This window comes from Hippoglossus hippoglossus, chromosome 22 (assembly GCF_009819705.1).
Source record: "Hippoglossus hippoglossus isolate fHipHip1 chromosome 22, fHipHip1.pri, whole genome shotgun sequence".
NCBI lineage: Eukaryota > Metazoa > Chordata > Actinopteri > Pleuronectiformes > Pleuronectidae > Hippoglossus > Hippoglossus hippoglossus.
The window spans coordinates 2,350,670-2,378,646 of record NC_047172.1 but is presented as its reverse complement, the minus strand read 5'-3'; the positions used below and the strand labels follow the sequence as shown (position 1 = coordinate 2,378,646).

At 42.6% G+C, this 27,977-nt stretch overlaps 1 protein-coding gene across 1 annotated transcript; it reads left to right on the top strand.

Moving 5' to 3' along the window:
• LOC117756494 (neuroblast differentiation-associated protein AHNAK-like) lies at positions 1-27,181 on the top strand. The gene is made up of 13 exons (XM_034577040.1): positions 1-739; positions 8,172-8,218; positions 9,455-9,559; positions 10,363-10,476; positions 10,606-10,759; positions 10,942-11,102; positions 11,189-14,648; positions 14,907-17,573; positions 17,832-19,523; positions 19,782-21,473; positions 21,732-22,448; positions 22,692-25,372; positions 25,511-27,181. The coding sequence occupies exons 1-13, from the start codon at positions 682-684 to the stop codon at positions 27,179-27,181; spliced, it is 15,219 nt and encodes a 5,072-aa protein (XP_034432931.1). The 5' UTR covers positions 1-681.
• Positions 27,182-27,977: the final 796 nt, after the last annotated feature.

Genomic DNA, 27,977 nt, shown 5'->3' with positions numbered 1-27,977 from the left:
TAACTCTTCTGTTTGTTCTCACTCCACAGCCTCCGAGGCCACGACGACAGACAGGCTGTGTCTGTACTGATTTCACCCTCACGCTTTCCCAGCAGGAATCTTCATCATCTTGTCTCCCTGTCCACAACGAGGGGGGGGGTTTAAACTAAGTGTACACAGCGTCAAATTTAGTTATGGTTCCATGTCAATAAAGTATTTCAACCCCCCCCCCCCCCACTGGTGGAGCCAGAAGCTGACATGGTGATTGTCCTTGTCCGATTAGGCCGATCAATGAGGCTGAACAGAGAGAGGAGGAGGAGGAGGAGGAGGAGGAGGAGAACTGAGGGGATGTGTCTGTGTGAGTTGATGGGGTGGGGGGGGGCAGCTCCTCCCATGATTAAGTTAGTGTGCAGTGCTGGAGGTCCATGTTTACGGGGCAGGCGAGGGAGTTTCCTTCACTCGGTGGACAAGGCAGCAGCGAGCTCTCTTCTCTCTTCTCTGGCGTTTCTCTGCAACTCATCCCTCGCTCCGCTGCGACTGACCTGAACACACAGGGGGATCCAGGACGTCTCAGGGGGAGCAGCAGCATCACCGGCCTCCTCCTCCTCCACCACCACCACCGTCCCTCCCTACCTCTCCCCTGCCCGCCTGGTCCAAGACCTCGACTCGGCCGCCGCCGCCGCTACCGCCACCGCTGCCATCATGTGCGACTGTTTCCACCTGGCCTTCCCCAACTGGCACGCCGCCTCGTCAGGGACGGGTGGGCATCGCTCTATTTGCTCTCTCTGTGTTTTCCTCCTCTCCCTCTCTCTCTCTCTGTCTCTCTGTGACTTTGTCTGTGCTGCTTCACCCCGAGCAATTCCCTGATTCAGCAGAAAGGTTCGGCAGTGCAGTGAGGAGAGATCGCATCTGTGTGTGTCTGTGTGTGTGTTTGTGATGAAGAGAGGCGGTGAGCGGGTGTGCGGCGCCTGGTGCTGATGCTGAGTTGTGTTGCTGACCTGCAGTGAGCGCTGGGTGTGTCTGCAGAGCGCAGGGGAGTGTTTGAGGATGTCATCATCGTCTGGGATGTCGAGCGGCGCTGCTCCTCTCCTCGGTTCCTCCCGCTGAGCGTTTGAAGCAGAGGCTGAAAGGGAGGAAGAGGAACTGCGGTTCAGCAGAGCAGGAAACAGGATTGTAAAAATAGTGGTAGAGGATAACTCTGTGAGAAAAGCCACTGAAATGTGGGAACAAAACTATTCCCAACGTGATCGTTACAGCTGCAGGGTTTTATATAAAAGCAGGAGAGATTCTACATCTAACCAAACATCGGTTCTACTGTCAAAACCTTAAATCTCTGAAAGTTAAGGATCATGAAACCTTAAAAACATTTAAACCCCTTTATAAACATGTCACAGTTATAAATGCAGGGTTTAATGGAGTCAGTCTTGTTGTTAACATGCATGTAAATAAACCTGATCACACGGCGTGGAACCCGAGAGTCACGTATGTGCGAAACCAATTCCAATCAGGACCAAGCAAATTGCATGAAATCTGAAAACGATGCGGGAAGAAGCTGGATGTTTTACTGTTCGTCATGATGACGCTTTCCTTCTGTAAATCAAAGGTCTGATTCTGTGATGCTTTCGCAGACGACACTGGTTTTAACACATTTTGTGACGTGTATTTGTGTGTTTGCTACAAGTGTGTGTGTGTTTGTTTCTGTGTGTTGGTTCTGTTGTGACCCAGGAAAGATAAAGGATGATGGATGAAAGTTGATTTTGCAGATAAACACAAATATCTAACACATATTCCGCCATTTATCCGTGTGTTTGCTTCACGGTGAAGTTTTATGATGCTCGAGTCCATGTAGATAAAATATCATTGATGCTTTTTACGATTTTCTCGGGGTTTAACGGAGCAGGTGTGGTCGGCGGCACGGTGGTGAAAGGAGGTTACCGGTTCGATTCCCCTTTCGGTGTGGAGTTTGCATGTTCTACCTGAATGTGAACATGAATGGTTGTTTGTCTCTGGCGTCCCCAGTTCCCCCCCGCAAACCTCCAAGGAGAAGCGGTACTGGATGGACGTCAGATAATTCAAAGTTTAGGATCAGGTGAAAACGATTCTAGAATCTACAACGTGTGGAGATCACAGTGTTACATGTTATATATCGTAGACATCCTCCAGTGCTGGGCTGATGTTTAGGTAAAAGCACAGGTTGGTGTTTGCCCGTAAAAGACGGCGTGGGCATCTGCTGTGTGGTAAATTATTCAATTAGAGATAATAAGTGGTTGTTATCTCTGCTGCTCTGAACGAAATCTGCCTGAAGACGTCTGCAGGAGCGTTCGGATCCAAGAGGCTTCAGGCGACGCTCAAGGTCACAGGAAGAGAGCGCGAGCGAGAGAGAGCGAGAGAGAGCGAGAGAGGTTAGCTTACTGCGAGGAAGTGAGACAGACAGACAGGTGGTGGGGGGGGGAGGGGGGGTGTCCTTCTGCTCGACAGTGGAGCCTCAAAAGCAGACGATCCCGATCCATTACCAACCATCAGCAGCCAGTCGGACAGGCTTTAATCGATATTACGCCACTTCAACAGTTTGTGTGCGCGGCAGCTGTCACTCACTGCAGAACTTGGCCAACTGTACTTTATATTTTATGACAAGCGGTGGTTCTGGGATCTTGATCCAATAACCAATAATCTTTAAGATAAGAGGAGATTGTCCTTTATCCGTCCCACAAAGGACGTCTTGTAAACACTGACTGTATCTAAACATGGACGTAGACTCCAGGTCCAGAAAGTGAAGCCTGAAACCTGTATTATTATTAATGACCAGCAGAGGGCGACTCCACTGATAGTTGCTATAGAAGTAAATGACTCTACTTCTCACTTTATAAAGAGTTTATGTCTCAATGTCTAGTTTAAAGCTGATGTTCATTTAGTAAATTATGATCCAATTAGAGTCAAATAGACCATAAAGCACCGGATGTACTGGGGGGTGGACACCACAGTGTGATTGACAGCTAGTACCGTCCAAATAGTGTAATCAGTCAGGCTCCACCCCCTGCTCCTCCAAATTACTTTTGGCTTCAAAAAACCAAGATGGCCTCAGAAACATCTTCAGACCATCATACAACTGGACTGATGCAGACGAGGAGAACATCGAGTTAACTGGTTTTCCAGGATTTATTCACATGGGTGTAAATAGATTAACTTTACAGCCAGTGGCAGTAATTCAACAATTTCCTCTTAATAGAAAAGACAAAAATCAAACCTAACAGCTGCCAGAGCTTTAAATCCATTAGCTCAACAACGTGACCACATGAGTCACTTGAAGCAGAACAAACAGCAGCGCAGCTCCGCCCGGGTGTGTGTGTGTTTCCGACCTGACATAAAACTGCAACTCCTCGTCGTGGGAATACAGGCGGATTAACATCCGAGTTCCTGAGCTGTAATGAAACTCAGATTAACAGATTGAAAGCATGCGCCTTCGCAGTCTCATGTCTATGTAATCTGTGCAGAAAATCTAATTGTGCTTCCCTTCTCTTAAATCTTATTATAAGTTCGGATCCAAACACACGACCTTCGGTGAAAGGAGCTTGTGTCCGTCTGTGGAGCAGAATCTAAATCCAAGAGGAGGAATAATGAGCTGTATTACTTTATATTAGTTTAGTGGAGAGGGGGGGGGGGGCTTCAGGGAACCTTCCAGGTGCTTTTACACATTAGAAAAACAAACTGGGGCACAAAGTGGTTACGTAAGAGATGAGCTGAGGACAGGTAATTATCCTCAGTCACGAGGAAATCCACACGCTGACATTATGTTTCTAGGATTCCTATTTTTGCTTTTGTAAGATTTTCCGTTTGAATCAACTGCTGCTTCTAAACCTGATTTGTAATGAGCAGCTTTTCTGTGTCACACTGTAAAAGTGAGCTGCAGTAAATGAGCCACGGCCGCTGGACTCGGAACCGTGAACCCGAGAATCAGTCGTCGTCGTGATTCACAGCGTCACTCACTGTTTACTCTAAGTTTATTACCATTGAACGTGTCACGTGTGTCAAAACTTCACCAAATTCGACCCTGCACTTCCTTTGGCCTTTAACAACAGGATGTAAAAGATATTTGTTCCACAAGCAGACAGAGGAATTGATATAATATATTTCTATATTTCCTCTTTTAGACCTAAATTAGCAGATAAACGCAGGTTTTTTAAATGCAAACACCCTTGAAAAGGTTCCTTCCCCATTGTCAGGAAATGAGTTTCTATTTTTGTCACCTGTTGCGTCATGTTGGACGTATCAAACACGCCAGAAACTGAGACGCTCTCGTTTGGCCTGTAAAACTTCTTGCAGGATTAAGAAGATGCATGTTGTTCATGGCTATTTACGCGTCAACGCCCAGAAGGTCAATGTGTCATAACATCACAGGAAAAGAACAGAGGCAGCGTCTAAACCGCAAAAATTAGTGATTCCACCCGAGAGTCACGTCTCATCACGGCCGATCGAAGCCGACAAAAACCTGCGTCTGCTGCAGAGTCACATTAAAGACAAAAGCCAGAGGAAAGAGCAAAGGTTTTCTGTCACAACCATGTGTTAGTATGGAGGAGTTTAGGTATTTACACCAGAGCAGGTTAGAAACCTCAGCACAGACGCCCTGAGGGAAGAGCCACACCCACATCCAGAGCTGCAGTTGCACCCAAATATGAATCATGCACCACAATAGATTTAAGCATCTGCAGCGTGAGCTTGTTTACCTGCAGAGAACTGCCTCCAAAGTCAAATTAAAACAGGAGGCTGCAGCTTTACGACACTAACGATATCTAATCTACGACAAGTCAAACAGGTAAACAGCCCCACAAGTGATTTTATTTTGACAGTTTCAGTCGGCAGTGAGAGTTGTTATCAAGGCCTCTGCAGCGCCCACATGACAAATATTGGAGAAAGGAGGTTGGGTATGAGTGGCGGCTGCAGTCGGGGCAGGAACGCTGGACATCCGCCTGAATAACGTGGTAACTAACACGAGATATGAATCATGGTGCAGCGCCTGGATTCTGAATAATCCTCCTGCAAACACGGACTTCACGATGCTCTGCTGCAGCTGCTGTGTGGAGACGTGGCTCAGGACACATGACTCAGGAGCTTCACTTAATCAATCCACTTACGTCCGGATCAAGTCCCTGAACTTCACTCCACAACTCAAACAGAGTGAATGAACCAGTCGTCTCAAACTGAAGGAGAATATTATTACTGATAATAATAATAAAAGCAATTACAAGAAACCACTTTGGTCGAGTGATCATTTAACATTTAGCCAATCGTGAGTCTCAGCTGTCAATCATGATGTTTCTTACATCATCAAATAACTAATCAAAACCAAAGTTATCAGAAACCTGAACACTTGAATAATCAGTGTGATAAGAACGAGCTAAAACGACAGAACCCACTTTTATTCAACGCATACTTAGATCTTTGTTTAGTCCACGTCCCATCTGCTAACATGGAGGAGGCGGGGTTTAGGACCTATACTGCAGGCAGCCACCAGGGGGCGATCAACGGGATTTAGCTTGTTGTTCTCTTTCTGCACAGGAGACCTTGATCTTGACCTTGACCTTGATCAACCACAAATCACATGTGCTGTGTCGAAGGGGATTGATGTGAAATGTGACGGGTCCACAGTGTCGTCGATCAGCTGATCCACAGTCAAACATTTTGATTATTGATTGTGAAAAGATGAAACGATTTCTCAGTCTCTCTGTTTCGTGTATTACTTCTCTTTGTCATGTATTTTGTGCCAAGCAGGTTTTGGCAATTTTGAATAATTTCACAGAGAATAATTCCTGAATCTCAAGTCAGGGAGCTGGATTGAATTTGAGGCCCAGTTAGGTTCTAAAGAATTGGAAGTTTGCGATCCATGTAATATTCTTTTTAACTGAAAATGAAAGGATTTTGTGATTAAAGCAGTTAAAATTGTCATTGTTTGACATACAACTTCTTTAAAATAGACTTGAAAGTTAAGTAATTTGCATAAAGAATTAAACATTGAGCAGATTTAATGGGATGTGGTCTTGAGAAGTACGTGGTGGAAAGAGTTCCGTCCCTATGAGGACATTTTTAATTCAGTTTGGGAGTGAAGTTCAGACAAGGTGTGACTGCCAGCGTCCCGCCTCCTCCCTGCACCAGAGAGTGATCAAATCACTTCAGCCACTCAGTCACACCAGGAAGGTTCGAGAGCAGCTTGGCCGACGAGTGGTTCGCACCTCGAGCTAAACAAACAGCAGCAGCAGGTAGGTGAGCGGGTCGCCTCCACAGAGTGGGCCCTGGAATTCAGATTCTGAGACATCTTTGTTCGGCAGGTGTGAAAGAGGATGAGGATGATGATGAGGTGAAGAGTGTGGGCTGCCGCTCAGACTTCATTATTCTGTTTCACAACTCGTCCAGGCTGTGGTGGCGTCACTCAGTCACAGTGTAAATATTCTGTTCTGTTTGATTTGAGACGGATGAATGTGAATCTATGACGACAGGTTGAGTTTTATGTTTGTTCTGCAGCAGCAGTGTGATTTGCATGTTGGATGACGAACCTCGAGGCAGTGACACACCCTGAACCAGAAGTTCTTCTTACTTTAACTAAATCCACAGGCTGGGAGAGCTCTTCACATGACCCACATCACTGTGCTGCAGTGGGTGGGGTGTCACTGGTTGTGCTGAGTAAACAGAAAGGTGCTGGAGTAAAAAAAAAAATTAGGAGGAGCAACGATTCTTTAAATACACGGTTTGGTTCAGACTCTGACTTCTGACCCACGGTTTCAAACCTTCACCCGAGGGTCTGCAAACTGACATTCTTCTTCCTGAGCTGATTTAACTTCTATCACAGGGTTTCACTCAGACACGATTGGCTCAAAATAGTCACATGACACTGGTATTTGTGACAAAACAAGTGTAATGTGCAATATTCACGTACAACTTAGCTTAACTTTAGAGCTATTTTTAAATGTTTAAACTTTTTTTTGTACAACATTTTTATCCAGCCTCTGATCTGATCACTAATAATTTTATTTTTTTTGTTTTATTTTATTTTGTTTCACTCTACACTCATCTGGAACATTTTAATCGTGTTTTATAAATTATTATTATTATTGACAGGATGAGGATTCACCTTGAGAAGATTTTAATAACCCCTAAGTATTTTAAGTCTTTATGTTTTCATATAATTTTTTCCTTGTTGGTTCAGGGACTAATTTCATTCCTGACTCCATTACTGATAAAAGTCTCCTCACCCGACTATTAATCATGAAAACAAACATTATACTTAATGTGAATTGCATTTATTGATTTGAATTTATTAATTTGATCAGTTTCAGTAATGCTCCCACAACAGCTGACTCACAAAAGAGACTCAATCATTATATCTGCAATGGAAACATTTTGAATATAAAAGATAAAGATGCTTTTAGTTCTGTTATTTATTTTTAGCTCTGAAATTTACCATCTCTAGAATAGTTTTAATCCCAAAGTTTGCTGAAAAGCCAATTAGCAGCAAATGATACAGTCGACCTCTCACTAATCCGCCTGGATAAAAAGGGTTCATTTAAAATGGAATCATATCGAGGAGACGCTCGGTAGAAAACCGGGCAACAACACTAATGTGACTATAACCAGATTCACGTGGAGTCGGACTTTCCCTTTTCGGGCCGAGCGGCTGCAGAGTCTTTTTGTCTGGGGGTCGATACCGAGGAGCACTTAACATACGGAGGAGGCAGCGGCCCCCCCCCCCCGGAGGCAGCGCTGCCGGGAAGAACTCTAAATAGTCTCATCATCGTCTCCAGTGACTCTGAGCCTCAAAACCTGGAGTCGGGAGTCGGGAGTCTCAGCTTACTGCTCAGGAAATACACACAACAGACACACAACCGACTGCTCTCAATGTAATTCACCACATTCTAATAAATATAAATAAAATAAAATATTCTGGTTGGATGCTTTCGATTTGAAGATTGATGAGATTGATTATTTTTATTTGATTATTTATTTGAAGTTACAGCAAGTGGACGTTGTTCAGCTGCTCTGTGAACATTACCTCCTGCATCTTTCCCTTTAGTTGTGTATGTATGTAATATATAATGTTGATTTTTAACTTATTCTCTCGTTTTGTTATTTGCTAACGTGTCGTCGTCAAGTCAGATGTAAACGTGTGTATTTAGGTTTTGTCTCGTTTCTGTGTTTGTGAACAGCTGGTCGGAGGCTGAGAGCACCAGAGCCCGGGACAGAGGACGATTCGGTGAGTGATGCTGACTGGAAGTGAAATGATTCAGTTTTAATGCTTCAGTTTTTAATTCTTCATTTGTCGCTGTGAGAAAGTTTCTGTGATGATTCTGTTACTTTAATCATCACTCAGTCGGCATGTGATGACATAGTTAGAAGCTTAAAGTTAACAGTTGTTAACAGTTTTAGCTGATTTATTATTATTATTATTATTTATCTGTGCAGCAACGTAGCGGGAAGCAGGAAATTGTTTTCACTTTTGTGTGTGTATGTGTACAAAATAACTTAAAAACACATTTTCACATGTTCACCAAACTTTGAGAAAATATTGTGCAGACGAGTTTCTCCAGACGATACAATTTTGGAGATATTTGGTCAAAGGTCAACAAAAATATGGTTAAAGTTATCTTCAGAAATAATATAGAATTTTATATGGATCAGAAGATTATTTCCCATCTTACGATGTCACGTGTGGCCTCATGAAGTCAGAAAATGACATCATTCATAGTATCTCTGCATCCTACGGGACTATAGACCTGATGCTTATATAAAATAATTTATGATCATATGGTAGAAATTTTGTCATCGTGACGTCACTATGAAGACGGACGATTAAAAATCTTGTAATGATACAAGAGACACGATCTACAGCTTATTCAGATCGACCAATGACGTCATTATGAAACAACGTTATTACAATATAAAACATTGCTTTGCCTGATTGAGGTGTTCATAGCTCACATGCCTGAAAAACAAAAACAAAATTCATCCAAGATTTCCTTTTCATGACTTATTATAATTTGCCTCTCTTATATTTGTCAGTGTGAAGGTGTAATTAGCTTCTTAACATACTAACACACAGTGTGTAAGTGAAACAAAGGTTTAACACACTCAAATGAAACTTCAGTCATTAGGATTCATCCTCTGGCGCCTATCAATGTCATTAACAAACAATTCATATAATATCACTGAGATATTTGCCTCTGGTTTTCTCTGGTGTTCAGTCCAGCGTTGCCATCACCAGAAACCACCGGTGTGCCAAACGGTAAAAGAGACAGTCAGTGCTGCACTTGGCACAACGAGGTGTCATCTCATTTTGCTGTGATCCAGTTTCCTCCCAACCCTCGTTGTCGTTTTAATAATGAAGACAATGGTGTTTGTGCAGATGAGAACACGTGAGTGCAGTGATAGCGTGTGTGTTGGGGAACAGAGCAGGTGAGCGTTAGTGTTGACCGACCTCGTGTCCTCGCAGGTGTGTGACGACCCGTCTCAGTTCACAGAGGGAGAGAGACCACGCCCTCAGGGATCGTCCCCCGTCGAGGAGTTTCCTGAAAAATACACGGACAGCGACAAAGAGGTAAAGAGCGCAGACAAACCGGCGTGTCACTCAAACACAACAAACCAGCCTGCAGGAGGACACAAGGCAAGACAGTAAATCAGACACTTGTATAACCTGGATGTGCCGTTAAATAAATACATATAAGGATCAGGGCTTATCGAGCAGAAATCACTTGTGTTCTCACTGCAGTTGTGTTTCGTTTGTAACATGATAATCAAAACATGAACAGTAACTCGAGTGACGGGTGTTGATGTGTGATTAATTGTGATGTGGAGCTTCTCTTGTCTGCCACTCTCCAAAATATAAAATTTTTCACAAATGAAGTTATTAAATTGTTTGTTCTCATGCACTTGACACTTTATTTTAATCTTCGACTGATATGTATTTGGATCTAAATTGAAAATTACGCTTGTAGCCTTGAATACGAAGAAGGAGGAACATTAAAAAGCACAACATTGCAGCGGCCAAGGAAAAAACTGAAGAGTTAAATTGGTGATTAAATAAAAACGGTCGAGTGCACAAGTCTCTGTGTGAAGATCAAATTATCAACAAATTATCAATGTAAACTTATCAGGCTGTTTTATCACCGTGTCCAATCAGCAGTGTTAGATGTGATCTCTGTTTTGTTTACTGTTGCTTAATCCAATAAAAGCCTCCGACTCGGCTCCTCCCTTGTAGGAATGTCTGAACAGTAGATTAGCCTGTTGATGAAATATATCGGTCATATCCTCTGTTTGCACACGACCTGACGGCATCATTAGTCTTTTTAAAAAAACAACGTGAAGTCAGATTTGAAAGATTTTCTTCTGCTCTCTTCTCAGTGTGAAGCAGAGCATGACCCACGCCACAAAAGTGGAGGTGGAAAGAAAAGTAAAAAGTCTGGGCTTGGGTCCATGTTTGAAAAGCGCTCGACTCCGAAGATGAGTAAACTGAAGGTGAGATATTCCCTCCTCCTCCTCCTCCTCCTCCTGTATCTGTGAATCCCTCCAGGCTGATGTGCTGCAGCAGGGAAGAGCACAGCGAGAGGTATAATGATTATCCTCTCTACTCTGATGTGTTGGCAGGAAGCTCACAGCCCCGAGTCTGAGGTGATCGTGAAAACCGCCACAGACGGATGTGCAGAGGGTCTCGTTTACGGCGGAGGCGGCAAAGAGGGGATCTTCATTAAGGGCGTGGTGCCAGAGTCACCGGCCTCGAAAAGTCTGAAACTGAAAGAAGGTCAACCACAATTTCTAGTCACGATGAAAACGAATAATAAAAATATCAGATGGAGAAATGTCGGATTAATGAAACTTGCAATTGGGCTCATTGGAGAATTTGTCGTACTTGCAAGTCTTGTTTTGTATTTTGTTGTAAAATCTCTTTTGTAGATCTGAAATATTTTTCTCTTATTTGCGCAGGTGATCAGATTCTGAGCGCCACCGTGTATTTTGACAACGTGCCGTACGAGGACGCCGTTCAGATCCTGGAGCACGCTCAGGCCTACAGGGTCAAGCTCTGCCTGAAACGCAAACCAGACATCACAGAGACCGAAGCAGCCATGGAGTCGGACGTCATCCCTGTAAATGCATTAAAGTCGTCTGCTCAGACTCTTTGTGTCAGTTAGATAGATAATTCTGACATCTCACTTTTCTGTCGCCCCAACAGGAGGAAGAGCTTTGCGCTCCAGCGATGAGGGAACAAGGAAAAACCAAAAGGCGTGGGGATGCTCGCATTTCCTGGCCCAAGTTTCCCTCCTTTGGAAAAGGGCGGAAGACCCATTTCACGAGGTCTCACAGTTCCTCGGAGGCTGATGAGCAGAGGAAGCTGGAGCTCAGTCCCACAACAAGTGACACAGAGTCACCTATAAAGTCTCAGGATACTCTCAAAGGCAAGAAGAGGCACAAAATGAAGCTGTCTCTCCTGACAAAGAGAAGCCGAATAACTTCAGCTGAAGACACAGACGCTCCAACAAACGGACAAACCAGTAGCGAAGTTTACCAGACGGCATCAGAAATGCTCTCACCTGACTGCCTCGACAGCCTCTCAGGAGAAACACCTCAAGTCTACGTAACCGAAGAATTACGACTTGACCAAAAGGATCTGACTGAACCCAAAACTGCTCAACACAAGGTGGACCTCATCTGTATTGACAGCACTTTGAAAACCGCAGATCTAACTGTGGCTCTGGCTGATCAGGGAAGCTCCTCTGGTATCAAGTCCCCAACTGAGAAGAAAAAGAAGAAGGAAAAGTCTGAGTTGAAAGTAAACATTTTGGGGAAGGATAAATCCCACAAGAAGGATGCAAAAGCAAAGGCCTCCCCGAAAAGGCTGAAAACTCTGGGGGCAAGTATTGACATAGCAGATCAACCTGTGCAGGTAAAATCAGATTCCCACACAGACCTGCAGAGAGATCAGCCACCACTGGAGGCCAACTCCCAGATAATCAGCAGCGAAGCCTCAGGGGCGAAGCTGGTGACAACACAGATGGAAATGAGTGTTCCAAAGGTTGAACTGGATATTTCTGATGTCACATTTTTTGGAAAATCTCACCAGAAAGGTGAAGAACCAACAAAGAAAGACAAGGAAACGAAACAAAAAAAGGAAACAAAGACATGTCCATCATTCAAACTGCCTAAAATTGGCCTAGGTGACATTGCAACTGAGGAAACTATACAAACGAGTGTAAATGCTGAAGGCCCGACTAAAATGGAAAAGCATAAAGTTGAGGGTCCAGCAGTGAAAGATGATCCTTATGACCGACTGTCGAAAAGCAGTCATTCCAGGACACAACTTCCCAAACGTGAAGACATTGAGATCCCAGGTATGGAGGACATGTCTGTGAGAACCAAGGCCAAAAAAATTAAAGAGCCTAGAGTGGTTTCAGGAGGACGCTATGAAGACATTCAAACCGAAGATGTACAAATGTCCATTGATGTTGACAGCGTGAAAGAGGCAGTTTCGAAATTGCCCGGATTTAAGCTGCCACAGGTTGACCCATCTGGAATGCCAATTCCTGAGGAAATCACTGTGATAGATGCAAACGCACAGAGAATATCAGTGAAAACACCGACTAAAGTCGCAGATACAAGATCCAAACAAGAGGCGCACCTTATTAAGTTTGACCTAACAGCTGCTGATTTAACCTCTGAGGAACTCTTGATTCGGACCCAGGTAGATTACAAAAAACCTGAAAAAGTCTACGACATCAAGACAAAACAAAGTGACTACGAGATGCAAAGTGAAATCCATAAACGAGAGGATATTATAATTCCAGGCAAAGAAAGTGGGAGGAAAGAGTTTGGATTTAAATTGCCAAAACAAAACTTCTCTGGGCAAGAAGGTGGTGCAATTTTAGGAGAAAGGACAATATTGCTCCAAGAAGTAACAACATCAAAAACTGAAACAAGGAAAGGCAAGGGGCAGATAGGAGGAGTCATATCTGATGTCCAAGTACCGGAACTCGGTAGCATTGAATATATTGATTCAGTAGGTGGTTCACCAGCCGAACGGGGCGGTGGCATTAGTCTTAGAGGCTTTGGTGTTCATCTTGATGCTACAAAGCCAAGGGCGGACATTTCCTTTGCAGACATCAGAGGTGAAGACAGAGAAGTTGGACCAGAGACACTGGACAAGAATATAAACATTGATGGAGCAGAGATAAAAGTACTTCAGAGAAGAGAGGAGTTCAAGTATAAAATACCAAATGTTGGTGTTAGTCTCCGAAGTGTAGATGTTGCTATACAGGAGCAAAAGGTGGAAGTTGGAAAACCTGAGGTGGAAATCAAACCTCTTCAGACTGAGGTGGAACTTGATGGTGAAGGAAGCAAATTCAAGATGCCAAAGTTTGGAATTAAGGTGCCAAAAATAAAAGGCCCTGAATTTGATCTTAGCTCCTCCAAGAAAGACATTGAAGTCAAACTCCCAGAAGCTCCTGAGGTCAATCTCCCTCTTCAAAGAGTAGATGTTTCTATTCCAGAACAAATGGTGGAAGTTAGAAAACCTGAATTGGAAATCCAACCTCTGCAGACTGAGGTTGAACTCGATGGACAAGGAAGCAAGTTCAAGATGCCAAAGTTTGGAATCAAACTGCCCCAAATAAAAGGCCCTGAATTTGATCTTAGCTCCTCCAAGAAAGACATTGAAGTCAAACTCCCAGAAGCTAAAGCTGGAGTAAAACTCCCAGAAGCTCCTGAAGTCAATATTACTCTTGGAACTGCAGATGTTTCTATTCCAGAACAAAAGGTGGAAGTCAGAAAACCTGAGGTGGAATTTAAACCTCTGCAGACTGATGCTGAATATGATGGACAAGCAAGCAAGTTCAAAATGCCAAAGTTTGGAATCAAAATGCCAAAAATAAAAGGACCTGAATTTGACTTAAGCCTTTCAAAGAAAGAAGCAGATGTCACACTACCAGAATTTAAAGCTGAGGGGAAACTTCCAGATGCTCCTGAGATTGATGAGCCTGAATTGCAAGTCAAACCCCTGAAGATCGACGGTGAACCCGACGGACAAGGAAGCAAGTTTAAAATGCCAGAGCTAGGAATCACAATGCCACAAGTAAAAGGACCTGAAATTCATTTTGGGCTATCAAAGAAAGATGAAGATGTCACACTTCCAGAGGCCAAAGCTGAAGTAAAAGTCCCTGAAGTGAAAGCTAAAACTCCTGAGATAAAAGTGGCACCAAAACGTACAGAAGGTTCCCCATTAAAATTCAAGATGCCATCATTCAAACTACCAAAATTTGGAATTGTTACTCCAAACATCTCGGCAGAAGCACATGATATCGATAAAGATGTTAAAATCGATGGAGCTGACCTGAAAATCCCAGAAGAGGGGTCTGCTATTAACATGTCAGCTCCCGGCATTGACATTGAAGGTCCTTCAGTAGATCTGAAAACAACAGGAACTGAACAGGATGGACAAGGAAGCAAATTAAAAATGCCACATCTTCCAAAAGTAAAAGGTCCTGAATTCGATTTAAGCTTTTCAAAGAAAGACGCAGATAAAGCTGATGTTGCTCTTGGAAGCGTTGATGTTTCTGTTCCAGAGCAAAAGGTGGAAGTTGAAAAACCTGAGCTGGAAATCAAACCTCTTCAGACTGAGGTTGAACTTGACGGACATGGAAGTAAATTCAAGATGCCAAAGTTTGGAATCAAAATGCCCAAAATAAAAGGCCCTGAATTTGATCTTAGCTCGTCCAAGAAAGACATTGATGTCACACTACCAGAAGCTAAAGCTGGAGTCCAACTCCCAGAAGCTCCTGCAGTCGATGTCACTCTTGGAAGTGTAGATGTTTCTCTTCCAGAGCAAAAGGTGGAAGTTGGAAAACCTGAAGTGCAAATCAAACCTCTTCAGACTGATGTTGAATATGAAGGACAAGGAGGCAAGTTCAAAATGCCAAAGTTTGGGATCTCAATGCCAAAAGTAAAAGGACCAGAAATTGATTTCAGCTTATCAAAGAAAGATGTAGATGTCAGACTACCAGAAGCCAAAGCAGAGGTCAGTCTCCCTGATGTTGAACTAAAGGAACCTTCTGCAAAAGTGGAGGTGAAAGCTCCTGAAATTAAAGTTGCAGCTAAAGATACAAGTGGATCACCCTCAAGGTTCAAAATGCCAACTTTTAGTTTCTCTAAACCTAAAGTCAAAGTGCCTGATATAGATTTAAACTTATCACAGAAAGACACAGATATCACATCAACAGTCAAACTCCCAGAAGCCCCGAAAGTTGATGTTAGTCTTGGAAAAGCAGAAGTGTTGATACCAGAAGTGAAAGTGGAAGTTAAAAAGCCTGAAGTGCAAATCAAACCTTTGCACGCTGATGTTGAATATGAAGGACATGGAGGCAAGTTCAAAATGCCAAAGTTTGGGATTTCAATGCCAAAAGTAAAAGGGCCTGACATTGACTTAAGCTTCTCAAAGAAAGATGTAGAAGTCAAATCACCAGAGGCTACGGCTGAGTTTAAACTCCCAGAAGCTCCAGTAATTGATGTTAAGCTTGGAAAAGCAGAAGTTTCAATTCCAGATGTAAAGATGGAGGTTGAAAAACCTGAACTGGAAATTAAACCCTTAGACACTCAAGTTGAACTTGACGGACATGGAAGTAAATTCAAGATGCCAAAGTTTGGAATCAAAATGCCAAAAATAAAAGGCCCTGAATTTGATCTTAGCTGGTCCAAGAAAGACATTGATGTCACACTACCAGAAGCTAAAGCTGGAGTCCAACTCCCAGAAGCTCCTGCAGTTGATGTCACTCTTGGAAGTGTAGATGTTTCTCTTCCAGAGCAAAAGGTGGAAGTTGGAAAACCTGAAGTGCAAATGAAACCTTTGCACGCTGATGTTGAATATGAAGGACAAGGAGGCAAGTTCAAAATGCCAAAGTTTGGGATCTCAATGCCAGAAGTAAAAGGACCAGAATTTGATTTCAGCTTATCAAAGAAAGATGCAGATGTCAGACTACCAGAAGCCAAAGCAGAGGTCAGTCTCCCTGATGTTGAACTAAAGGAACCTTCTGCAAAAGTGGACATAAAAGCTCCCGAAATTAAAGTTGCAGCTAAGGATACAAGTGGATCACCCTCAAGGTTCAAAATGCCAACTTTTAGTTTCTCTAAACCTAAAGTCAAAGTGCCTGATATAGATTTAAACTTATCAAAGAAAGACACAGACATCACATCAACAGTCAAACTCCCAGAAGCCCCGAAAGTTGATGTTAGTCTTGGAAAAGCAGAAGTGTTGATACCAGAAGTGAAAGTGGAAGTTAAAAAGCCTGAAGTGCAAATCAAGCCTTTGCACGCTGATGTTGAATATGAAGGACAAGGAGGCAAGTTCAAAATGCCAAAGTTTGGGATTTCAATGCCAAAAGTAAAAGGGCCTGACATTGACTTAAGCTTCTCAAAGAAAGATGTAGAAGTCAAATCACCAGAGGCTACGGCTGAGTTTAAACTCCCAGAAGCTCCAGAAATTGATGTTAAGCTTGGAAAAGCAGAAGTTTCAATTCCAGATGTAAAGATGGAGGTTGAAAAACCTGAACTGGAAATTAAACCCTTAGACACTCAAGTTGAACTTGACGGACATGGAAGTAAATTCAAGATGCCAAAGTTTGGAATCAAAATGCCAAAAATAAAAGGCCCTGAATTTGATCTTAGCTGGTCCAAGAAAGACATTGATGTCACACTACCAGAAGCTAAAGCTGGAGTCCAACTCCCAGAAGCTCCTGCAGTCGATGTCACTCTTGGAAGTGTAGATGTTTCTCTTCCAGAGCAAAAGGTGGAAGTTGGAAAACCTGAACTGGAAATCAAACCTCTTCAGACTGAGGTTGAACTTGACGGACATGGAAGCAAGATCAAAATGCCAAAGTTTGGGATCTCAATGCCAGAAGTAAAAGGACCAGGATTTGATTTCAGCTTATCAAAGAAAGATGTAGATGTCAGATTACCAGAAGCCAAAGCAGAGGTCAGTCTCCCTGATGTTGAACTAAAGGAACCTTCTGCAAAAGTGGACATAAAAGCTCCTGAAATTAAAGTTGCAGCTAAAGATACAAGTGGATCACCCTCAAGGTTCAAAATGCCAACTTTTAGTTTCTCTAAACCTAAAGTCAAAGTGCCTGATATAGATTTAAACGTATCACAGAAAGACACAGACATCACATCAACAGTCAAACTCCCAGAAGCCCCGAAAGTTGATGTTAGTCTTGGAAAAGCAGAAGTGTTGATACCAGAAGTGAAAGTGGAAGTTAAAAAGCCTGAAGTGCAAATCAAACCTTTGCACGCTGATGTTGAATATGAAGGACATGGAGGCAAGTTCAAAATGCCAAAGTTTGGAATCTCAATGCCAAAAGTAAAAGGGCCTGACATTGACTTAAGCTTCTCAAAGAAAGATGTAGAAGTCAAATCACCAGAGGCTACGGCTGAGTTTAAACTCCCAGAAGCCCCAGAAATTGATGTTAAGCTTGGAAAAGCAGAAGTTTCAGTTCCAGATGTAAAGATGGAGGTTGAAAAACCTGAACTGGAGATGAAACCATTAGACACTCAAGTTGAACTTGACGGACATGGAAGTAAATTCAAGATGCCAAAGTTTGGAATCAAAATGCCAAAAATAAAAGGCCCTGAATTTGATCTTAGCTGGTCCAAGAAAGACATTGATGTCACACTACCAGAAGCTAAAGCTGGAGTCAAACTCCCAGAAGCTCCTGCAGTCGATGTCACTCTTGGAAGTGTAGATGTTTCTCTTCCAGAGCAAAAGGTGGAAGTTGGAAAACCTGAAGTGCAAATGAAACCTTTGCACGCTGATGTTGAATATGAAGGACAAGGAGGCAAGTTCAAAATGCCAAAGTTTGGGATCTCAATGCCAGAAGTAAAAGGACCAGAATTTGATTTCAGCTTATCAAAGAAAGATGTAGATGTCAGACTACCAGAAGCCAAAGCAGAGGTCAGCCTCCCTGATGTTGAACTAAAGGAACCTTCTGCAAAAGTGGACATTAAAGCTCCTGAAATTAAAGTTGCAGCTAAGGATACAAGTGGATCACCCTCAAGGTTCAAAATGCCAACTTTTAGTTTCTCTAAACCTAAAGTCAAAGTGCCTGATATAGATTTAAATGTATCACAGAAAGACACAGACATCACATCAACAGTCAAACTCCCAGAAGCCCCGAAAGTTGATGTTAGTCTTGGAAAAGCAGAAGTGTTGATACCAGAAGTGAAAGTGGAAGTTAAAAAGCCTGAAGTGCAAATCAAACCTTTGCACGCTGATGTTGAATATGAAGGACAAGGAGGCAAGTTCAAAATGCCAAAGTTTGGGATTTCAATGCCAAAAGTAAAAGGGCCTGACATTGACTTAAGCTTCTCAAAGAAAGATGTAGATGTCAAATCACCAGAGGCTACGGCTGAGTTTAAACTCCCAGAAGCTCCAGTAATTGATGTTAAGCTTGGAAAAGCAGAAGTTTCAATTCCAGATGTAAAGATGGAGGTTGAAAAACCTGAACTGGAAATTAAACCCTTAGACACTCAAGTTGAACTTGACGGACATGGAAGTAAATTCAAGATGCCAAAGTTTGGAATCAAAATGCCAAAAATAAAAGGCCCTGAATTTGATCTTAGCTGGTCCAAGAAAGACATTGATGTCACACTACCAGAAGCTAAAGCTGGAGTCAAACTCCCAGAAGCTCCTGCAGTCGATGTCACTCTTGGAAGTGTAGATGTTTCTCTTCCAGAGCAAAAGGTGGAAGTTGGAAAACCTGAACTGGAAATCAAACCTCTTCAGACTGAGGTTGAACTTGACGGACATGGAAGCAAGATCAAAATGCCAAAGTTTGGGATCTCAATGCCAGAAGTAAAAGGACCAGGATTTGATTTCAGCTTATCAAAGAAAGATGTAGATGTCAGATTACCAGAAGCCAAAGCAGAGGTCAGTCTCCCTGATGTTGAACTAAAGGAACCTTCTGCAAAAGTGGACATAAAAGCTCCTGAAATTAAAGTTGCAGCTAAAGATACAAGTGGATCACCCTCAAGGTTCAAAATGCCAACTTTTAGTTTCTCTAAACCTAAAGTCAAAGTGCCTGATATAGATTTAAACGTATCACAGAAAGACACAGACATCACATCAACAGTCAAACTCCCAGAAGCCCCGAAAGTTGATGTTAGTCTTGGAAAAGCAGAAGTGTTGATACCAGAAGTGAAAGTGGAAGTTAAAAAGCCTGAAGTGCAAATCAAACCTTTGCACGCTGATGTTGAATATGAAGGACATGGAGGCAAGTTCAAAATGCCAAAGTTTGGAATCTCAATGCCAAAAGTAAAAGGGCCTGACATTGACTTAAGCTTCTCAAAGAAAGATGTAGAAGTCAAATCACCAGAGGCTACGGCTGAGTTTAAACTCCCAGAAGCCCCAGAAATTGATGTTAAGCTTGGAAAAGCAGAAGTTTCAGTTCCAGATGTAAAGATGGAGGTTGAAAAACCTGAACTGGAGATGAAACCATTAGACACTCAAGTTGAACTTGACGGACATGGAAGTAAATTCAAGATGCCAAAGTTTGGAATCAAAATGCCAAAAATAAAAGGCCCTGAATTTGATCTTAGCTGGTCCAAGAAAGACATTGATGTCACACTACCAGAAGCTAAAGCTGGAGTCAAACTCCCAGAAGCTCCTGCAGTCGATGTCACTCTTGGAAGTGTAGATGTTTCTCTTCCAGAGCAAAAGGTGGAAGTTGGAAAACCTGAAGTGCAAATGAAACCTTTGCACGCTGATGTTGAATATGAAGGACAAGGAGGCAAGTTCAAAATGCCAAAGTTTGGGATCTCAATGCCAGAAGTAAAAGGACCAGAATTTGATTTCAGCTTATCAAAGAAAGATGTAGATGTCAGACTACCAGAAGCCAAAGCAGAGGTCAGCCTCCCTGATGTTGAACTAAAGGAACCTTCTGCAAAAGTGGACATTAAAGCTCCTGAAATTAAAGTTGCAGCTAAGGATACAAGTGGATCACCCTCAAGGTTCAAAATGCCAACTTTTAGTTTCTCTAAACCTAAAGTCAAAGTGCCTGATATAGATTTAAATGTATCACAGAAAGACACAGACATCACATCAACAGTCAAACTCCCAGAAGCCCCGAAAGTTGATGTTAGTCTTGGAAAAGCAGAAGTGTTGATACCAGAAGTGAAAGTGGAAGTTAAAAAGCCTGAAGTGCAAATCAAACCTTTGCACGCTGATGTTGAATATGAAGGACAAGGAGGCAAGTTCAAAATGCCAAAGTTTGGGATTTCAATGCCAAAAGTAAAAGGGCCTGACATTGACTTAAGCTTCTCAAAGAAAGATGTAGATGTCAAATCACCAGAGGCTACGGCTGAGTTTAAACTCCCAGAAGCTCCAGTAATTGATGTTAAGCTTGGAAAAGCAGAAGTTTCAATTCCAGATGTAAAGATGGAGGTTGAAAAACCTGAACTGGAAATTAAACCCTTAGACACTCAAGTTGAACTTGACGGACATGGAAGTAAATTCAAGATGCCAAAGTTTGGAATCAAAATGCCAAAAATAAAAGGCCCTGAATTTGATCTTAGCTGGTCCAAGAAAGACATTGATGTCACACTACCAGAAGCTAAAGCTGGAGTCAAACTCCCAGAAGCTCCTGCAGTCGATGTCACTCTTGGAAGTGTAGATGTTTCTCTTCCAGAGCAAAAGGTGGAAGTTGGAAAACCTGAAGTGCAAATGAAACCTTTGCACGCTGATGTTGAATATGAAGGACAAGGAGGCAAGTTCAAAATGCCAAAGTTTGGGATCTCAATGCCAGAAGTAAAAGGGCCTGACTTTGATTTCAGCTTATCAAAGAAAGATGTAGATGTCAGACTACCAGAAGCCAAAGCAGAGGTCAGTCTCCCTGATGTTGAACTAAAGGAACCTTCTGCAAAAGTGGACATAAAAGCTCCCGAAATTAAAGTTGCAGCTAAAGATACAAGTGGATCACCCTCAAGGTTCAAAATGCCAACTTTTAGTTTCTCTAAACCTAAAGTCAAAGTGCCTGATATAGATTTAAACGTATCACAGAAAGACACAGACATCACATCAACAGTCAAACTCCCAGAAGCCCCGAAAGTTGATGTTAGTCTTGGAAAAGCAGAAGTGTTGATACCAGAAGTGAAAGTGGAAGTTAAAAAGCCTGAAGTGCAAATCAAACCTTTGCACGCTGATGTTGAATATGAAGGACATGGAGGCAAGTTCAAAATGCCAAAGTTTGGAATCTCAATGCCAAAAGTAAAAGGGCCTGACATTGACTTAAGCTTCTCAAAGAAAGATGTAGAAGTCAAATCACCAGAGGCTACGGCTGAGTTTAAACTCCCAGAAGCTCCAGAAATTGATGTTAAGCTTGGAAAAGCAGAAGTTTCAATTCCAGATGTAAAGATGGAGGTTGAAAAACCTGAACTGGAGATGAAACCCTTAGACACTCAAGTTGAACTTGACGGACATGGAAGTAAATTCAAGATGCCAAAGTTTGGAATCAAAATGCCAAAAATAAAAGGCCCTGAATTTGATCTTAGCTGGTCCAAGAAAGACATTGATGTCACACTACCAGAAGCTAAAGCTGGAGTCCAACTCCCAGAAGCTCCTGCAGTCGATGTCACTCTTGGAAGTGTAGATGTTTCTCTTCCAGAGCAAAAGGTGGAAGTTGGAAAACCTGAAGTGCAAATCAAAACTTTGCACACTGATGTTGAATATGAAGGACAAGGAGGCAAGTTCAAAATGCCAAAGTTTGGGATCTCAATGCCAGAAGTAAAAGGACCAGAATTTGATTTCAGCTTATCAAAGAAAGATGTAGATGTCAGACTACCAGAAGCCAAAGCAGAGGTCAGTCTCCCTGATGTTGAACTAAAGGAACCTTCTGCAAAAGTGGACATAAAAGCTCCCGAAATTAAAGTTGCAGCTAAGGATACAAGTGGATCACCCTCAAGGTTCAAAATGCCAACTTTTAGTTTCTCTAAACCTAAAGTCAAAGTGCCTGATATAGATTTAAACTTATCAAAGAAAGACACAGACATCACATCAACAGTCAAACTCCCAGAAGCCCCGAAAGTTGATGTTAGTCTTGGAAAAGCAGAAGTGTTGATACCAGAAGCCAAAGTGGAAGTTAAAAAGCCTGAAGTGCAAATCAAACCTTTGCACGCTGATGTTGAATATGAAGGACATGGAGGCAAGTTCAAAATGCCAAAGTTTGGAATCTCAATGCCAAAAGTAAAAGGGCCTGACATTGACTTAAGCTTCTCAAAGAAAGATGTAGAAGTCAAATCACCAGAGGCTACGGCTGAGTTTAAACTCCCAGAAGCTCCAGAAATTGATGTTAAGCTTGGAAAAGCAGAAGTTTCAATTCCAGATGTAAAGATGGAGGTTGAAAAACCTGAACTGGAGATGAAACCATTAGACACTCAAGTTGAACTTGACGGACATGGAAGTAAATTCAAGATGCCAAAGTTTGGAATCAAAATGCCAAAAATAAAAGGCCCTGAATTTGATCTTAGCTGGTCCAAGAAAGACACAGACATCACATCAACAGTCAAACTCCCAGAAGCCCCGGAAGTTGATGTTAGTTTTGGAAAAGCAGAAGTGTTGATACCAGAAGTGAAAGTGGAAGTTAAAAAGCCTGAAGTGCAAATCAAACCTTTGCACACTGATGTTGAACATGAAGGACAAGGAGGCAAGTTCAAAATGCCAAAGTTTGGGATCTCAATGCCAGAAGTAAAAGGACCAGAATTTGATTTCAGCTTATCAAAGAAAGATGCAGATGTCAGACTACCAGAAGCCAAAGCAGAGGTCAGTCTCCCTGATGTTGAACTAAAGGAACCTTCTGCAAAAGTGGACATTAAAGCTCCTGAAATTAAAGTTGCAGCTAAGGATACAAGTGGATCACCCTCAAGGTTCAAAATGCCAACTTTTAGTTTCTCTAAACCTAAAGTCAAAGTGCCTGATATAGATTTAAATGTATCACAGAAAGACACAGACATCACATCAACAGTCAAACTCCCAGAAGCCCCGAAAGTTGATGTTAGTCTTGGAAAAGCAGAAGTGTTGATACCAGAAGTGAAAGTGGAAGTTAAAAAGCCTGAAGTGCAAATCAAACCTTTGCACGCTGATGTTGAATATGAAGGACAAGGAGGCAAGTTCAAAATGCCAAAGTTTGGAATATCTCTTCCAAAAGTAAAAGGGCCTGACATTGACTTAAGCTTCTCAAAGAAAGATGTAAACTCACCAGAGGCTACGGCTGAGTTTAAACTCCCAGAAGCCCCAGAAATTGATGTTAAGCTTGGAAAAGCAGAAGTTTCAGTTCCAGATGTAAAGATGGAGGTTGAAAAACCTGAACTGGAGATGAAACCATTAGACACTCAAGTTGAACTTGACGGACATGGAAGTAAATTCAAGATGCCAAAGTTTGGGATCTCAATGCCAAAAGTAAAAGGACCAGAAATTGATTTCAGCTTATCAAAGAAAGATGTAGATGTCAGACTACCAGAAGCCAAAGCAGAGGTCAGTCTCCCTGATGTTGAACTAAAGGAACCTTCTACAGAAGTGGAGGTGAAAGGTCCTGAGATTGAAGCTCAGGTAGGCAGCATGAAAGGATCACCATCAAAGTTTAAACTCCCAACATTTAAATTCCCCAAATTTGGAGGTCCTACTCCAAATGTCAGCGCTGAAGTACCTGATACAGAACACGAAATCACGATTGATGGAGCTGGGATATCTGTGCCAGACACAGATGTTGATGTGGAAGTTAAAGGAAAGGTCTCCCTGCCAGAGGTGGAAGTCAAGGAGCCATCGGGTGGTGTTGTGATAGAACAGCCAGGGGTTGAGGTAGATGCAAAAATGAAAAAGCCAAAGTTCTCACTGCCCAGGTTTTCCTTTTCAAAACCAAGTGTTAAGGCCCCAGAAGTTGATGTCAGTGTTCAGAATGTGAACGTTGAACTTCCAGAAGGAAAGGTGGAAGTGAAAGGAGGTGAAGTGGATATGAAACCACCAGAAGTTGAAGCAGAGATTGACAGACAAGGAAGCAAGTTTAAATTACCAAAGTTTGGCATCTCAATGCCAAAGGTGACAGGGCCTGAAATTGATTTAAGTTTATCAAATAAAGATGTAGATGTGAAAATACCAGAGGCCAAAGCTGAAGTCAAACTCCCTGACGTTGATCTGAAGGAACCGTCGGCTGAGGTGGAAATCAAACCTCCTGAGATCAAAGTTGTGACAAAGGACACAGATGGATCCCCATCTAAATTTAAAATGCCAACATTCAAATTACCCAAATTTGGAATTGGCGCTCCAAGCTCCACCATAGAAGTGCCCGATATGGACAAAGATGTAAAGATCAATGGAGGTGACATTGAAATTCCTAAACAGGTCGTTGCAGTGGACATTGCAGCACCAAGCATTGATACTGAAGGTCCATCGATAGATTTGAAAACTACAGCAACTGAACGTGAAGGAAAAGGAAATAAGTTTAAACTGCCAAGTCTCAGTTTTTCTGTGCCTCAAGTCAAAAGCCCTGACGTGGATTTGAGCTCATCAAAGACCGGTGTAGATGTGACTTTACCAGGAGCTAAAGCTGATGTTCAGCTCCCTGATGCTGAAGTAAAGGAACCATCGGCCAAAGTGGAAATTCAAGCTCCTGGAATTGAAGTTCACGCAAGTAATGTCGAAGGATCACCATCAAAGTTTAAAATGCCAACATTCAAATTACCGAAATTTGGAGCTTCTACAACACCGGTCAGCGTTGAGGTACCTGATGTGGACATGAAAGTGGATGGGGAGGATTTGAAATTACCAGAAGCAAAAGCTGAAGTCAAACTTCCTGATGTTGAAATCAAAGAGCCGGTTCAGGGTTCGATATCAATTGATATGGCAGAGGGTGATGCAAAGGTGAAAAAGACAAGCTGGACATTACCAAAATTTTCATTTCCAAAGTCAAACATTAAGAGCCCCGAGGCTGAGGTCAACCTTGTTACCCCAAAGGTTGATGTTTCACTACCAGAGGTCAAAGCAGAGGTTCATCTTCCAGATATAGACAAAGAATCATCAGGCATTTCAGTAGAAGGGGCAGCTAACATAGACCTTGATGCCAAATTGAAAAAGCCAAAGTTTTCAATGCCCAAATTTTCATTTTCAAAGCAAAGTTCAAAAGATCATGAAGTTGATGTCAGTCTTCCAGAAGTTGATGTTTCTCTTCCAGAAGGAAATGTTGAAGTTACAACATCTGAGGTGGATCTGAAGCCACCAGAAGGTGATGTCAAACTAGACGGGCAGGAAAGCAAGTTCAAAATGCCAAAGTTTGGAATCACAATGCCAAAAATGAAAGGTCCTGAATTCGATTTGAGCTTATCAAAGAAAGATCGAGGTGTCGCACTCCCAGAAGCCGAGGTGGAGGTTCAGCTACCAGATGTTAAAACAAAGCAACCCTCTGGCAAAGTGGAAATCAAGGCTGCCGAGATTAATGTCGAGGGATCACCATCAAAACTGAAAATGCCGACAGTCACATTACCAGAAGGTAAAATTGAAGTCACACTGCCCAGTGCTGAGGTCCTAGAACCTGAAGGGGCTATTTCACTGCCAGATGCACCTTCAGTTGAGACTGAAGCCAAGTCGAAACGACCAAACTGGACATTTCCAAAATTTTCATTTTCAAGAACGAGTGGTAAAGCCCCCGATGTTGATGTCAACCTTGAATCACCAAAAGCTGATGTTGCATCACCGGAAGTTGATTTAAATGCATCACAGAAGGACGTAGAGGTCTCACTGCCAAACGTTAAAGCAGAAGTCAAACTCCCTGGAGTGGAAGTCAAGGAATCTTCTGCTAATGTGGAGACTGATGCAAAGTCGAAGGATGTTGGAGGATCGCCATTAAAGTTTAAAATGCCAACAATGAAAATGCCGAAATTTGGAGGTGGTACCTATGATGTCACGGTAGAAGCACCTGACGCAGACAAAGCTGAAAAAGATGGAGCTAAACTTCAGGAGGATGTTACTGTCGAGATTAAAGCTCCAAGTGTTGATATAAAAACTGACTCTGAAACACCAAAGACTGAGACTGACACTGTGGGTCATGGATCTCCGAGTAGATTCAAACTGCCATCCTTTAAAATGCCGAAGCTGAGTTTCTCAAAACCCAAACCTGAAGAAGAACACGGTGACACCGACGGCCAAGAAGTTCAGCCAGAAACAGAAGAACAGACTAAATCCCCAAAGGCGACTTTGACAGCGATTGGTGAAATCTTCAAGAATTTTGATGTTGAATTTGATGTTTCACCAACAGACAAAGTGGAAGGCAATCTTGAAGCCTCAAAGGAAGCTCATGAGACCAGTGAACCCAGTGGCAAGCAGTTGGATGCAAAGGAAAAGGAAACAAACGCCAAGGAAGACACTCCCAAAAGTCCCGAGAGGACAGGGTGGTTTAAATTCCCCAAGTTTGGTCTGTCCTCCCCATCGGAAGCTGCCAAGACGCCTGAAAAAGACGAGCACAAGGATGGAACGACCTCAGAAACAGGGGACGAGGAAATAAGCCCCACCTGCTCTGTCCAGTCGTCAGACGCTTTTGCTGACATCAGCTCTACGATGACCAGCGAGCACGTCGGCCCGTCCATATCTTCTCCCACCAAGGTTACTGTCAAATACTCCGATCCCGACGCTGCTCTGAGCCTCGAAGAGATTCACGGCAACGTCATCACTTCGACCACGAGGACCGAAGTGATTTCCGTTGAGCCACACCTGCCCGAGAAAATCACCATCCTGTCATCGGGAGTTTCATCGTCATCAGAAGACACGCTCAGACTGGAATCTGGAAAAATACACGTCATCACGTCCAATATTCAGGCGACCCCAGACTCCCAGCATGCCAAGCTCCTAACTGCTGCTCAGGTCCAATCAGCTGCAGGCCCTGCCCTCCAGTCACAGGGCGAGGAAGCTGCTTCGTGGACGGTCGAGGATTCACAAGGCGGCAAGAGGACGGTCTACCAGCGGCACATTGTTCGAGAATCATCGAGTGAAAGAAGCGCGAGCAAGGAAACAATCGTCATAACCAAACAAATTACACGTGTAATCGACTCGTCTGAGCCAATCTCAGGTGACACGGCCACATCCATCCAGCGGCTGAGAGACTCTATGCACTCGGAGAAAATGAGGTTCTTCGACGGAGCCGAGAAGTGAACTAACTTGTAAATTATGTGTAAAGATGGTCGGTGGGTAAGAAGTTTCACTGGTCATGTTCACGTGGGAGGAAAACGTGGGGAAAAGGTAGTTTTAAAGTGTAACTGTCCGTCCTCTGGCTGCATGTTTCTGACTCTGAAGTGATTCATTCACGTCTCCATGACAATGTGATCACGTTGTTAATAAGCAGAGTAACTGAAGAACCTCGTTGCAAATGAGGTCACGGCTTCACCGATATGTTTGCTTTGTGGTATATGACTAAACTCCGCTCTGTCTTTGGCTCATCAGATCCTAATCTCTGTGGTTTCATAGTTTTTAACGTACATTTCTGATCGGAGTTACTTGTGCTCTTATTAATCCGATGTTAAACAAATCTGCGCGTTTCATTTAAAAATCAATCAATGTTACCGACATTCCACCGTATTTTTACGATAATTTCACTGTAAAGTTAGTCGACAGTAGAAAACACCTAAAAATAGACCAGTGCAGTAAATGTAAAAAAAAAAGGAATGTGTACATGTATCACCAAGATATTCTTAAATAGCTCAAATGTAAAGAAACAATAGCAATGCAAAGCTGAAACACGAATGTTTGTACTGCAGCGGCAAATATATTTTTTACTAATACTTTGCTACTTAGAACCTAATTTGCTACGATAAAATGATTATATTGTGTTTTCTTTTATTATCACTGTATAAAGTGGGAATATTGAACTGGCTTTGTAAATAGCTTTCAACGACCTCTGGAGTTTTATTTGTTTACTGCTCCTGTTTGTATTCGAAAAAGGCTTTAACCT

Coding starts and splice junctions, on each gene's coding strand:
- LOC117756494 (XM_034577040.1), top strand. CDS start 682: ATGTGCGACTGTTTCCACCTGGCCTTCCCCAACTGGCACGCCGCCTCG. Junction 14,649..14,906: donor TGAACTTGACGGACATGGAA/GTAAATTCAAGA, acceptor AAGGACAAGGAG/GCAAGTTCAAAATGCCAAAG. Junction 21,474..21,731: donor TGAACTTGACGGACATGGAA/GTAAATTCAAGA, acceptor AAGGACAAGGAG/GCAAGTTCAAAATGCCAAAG.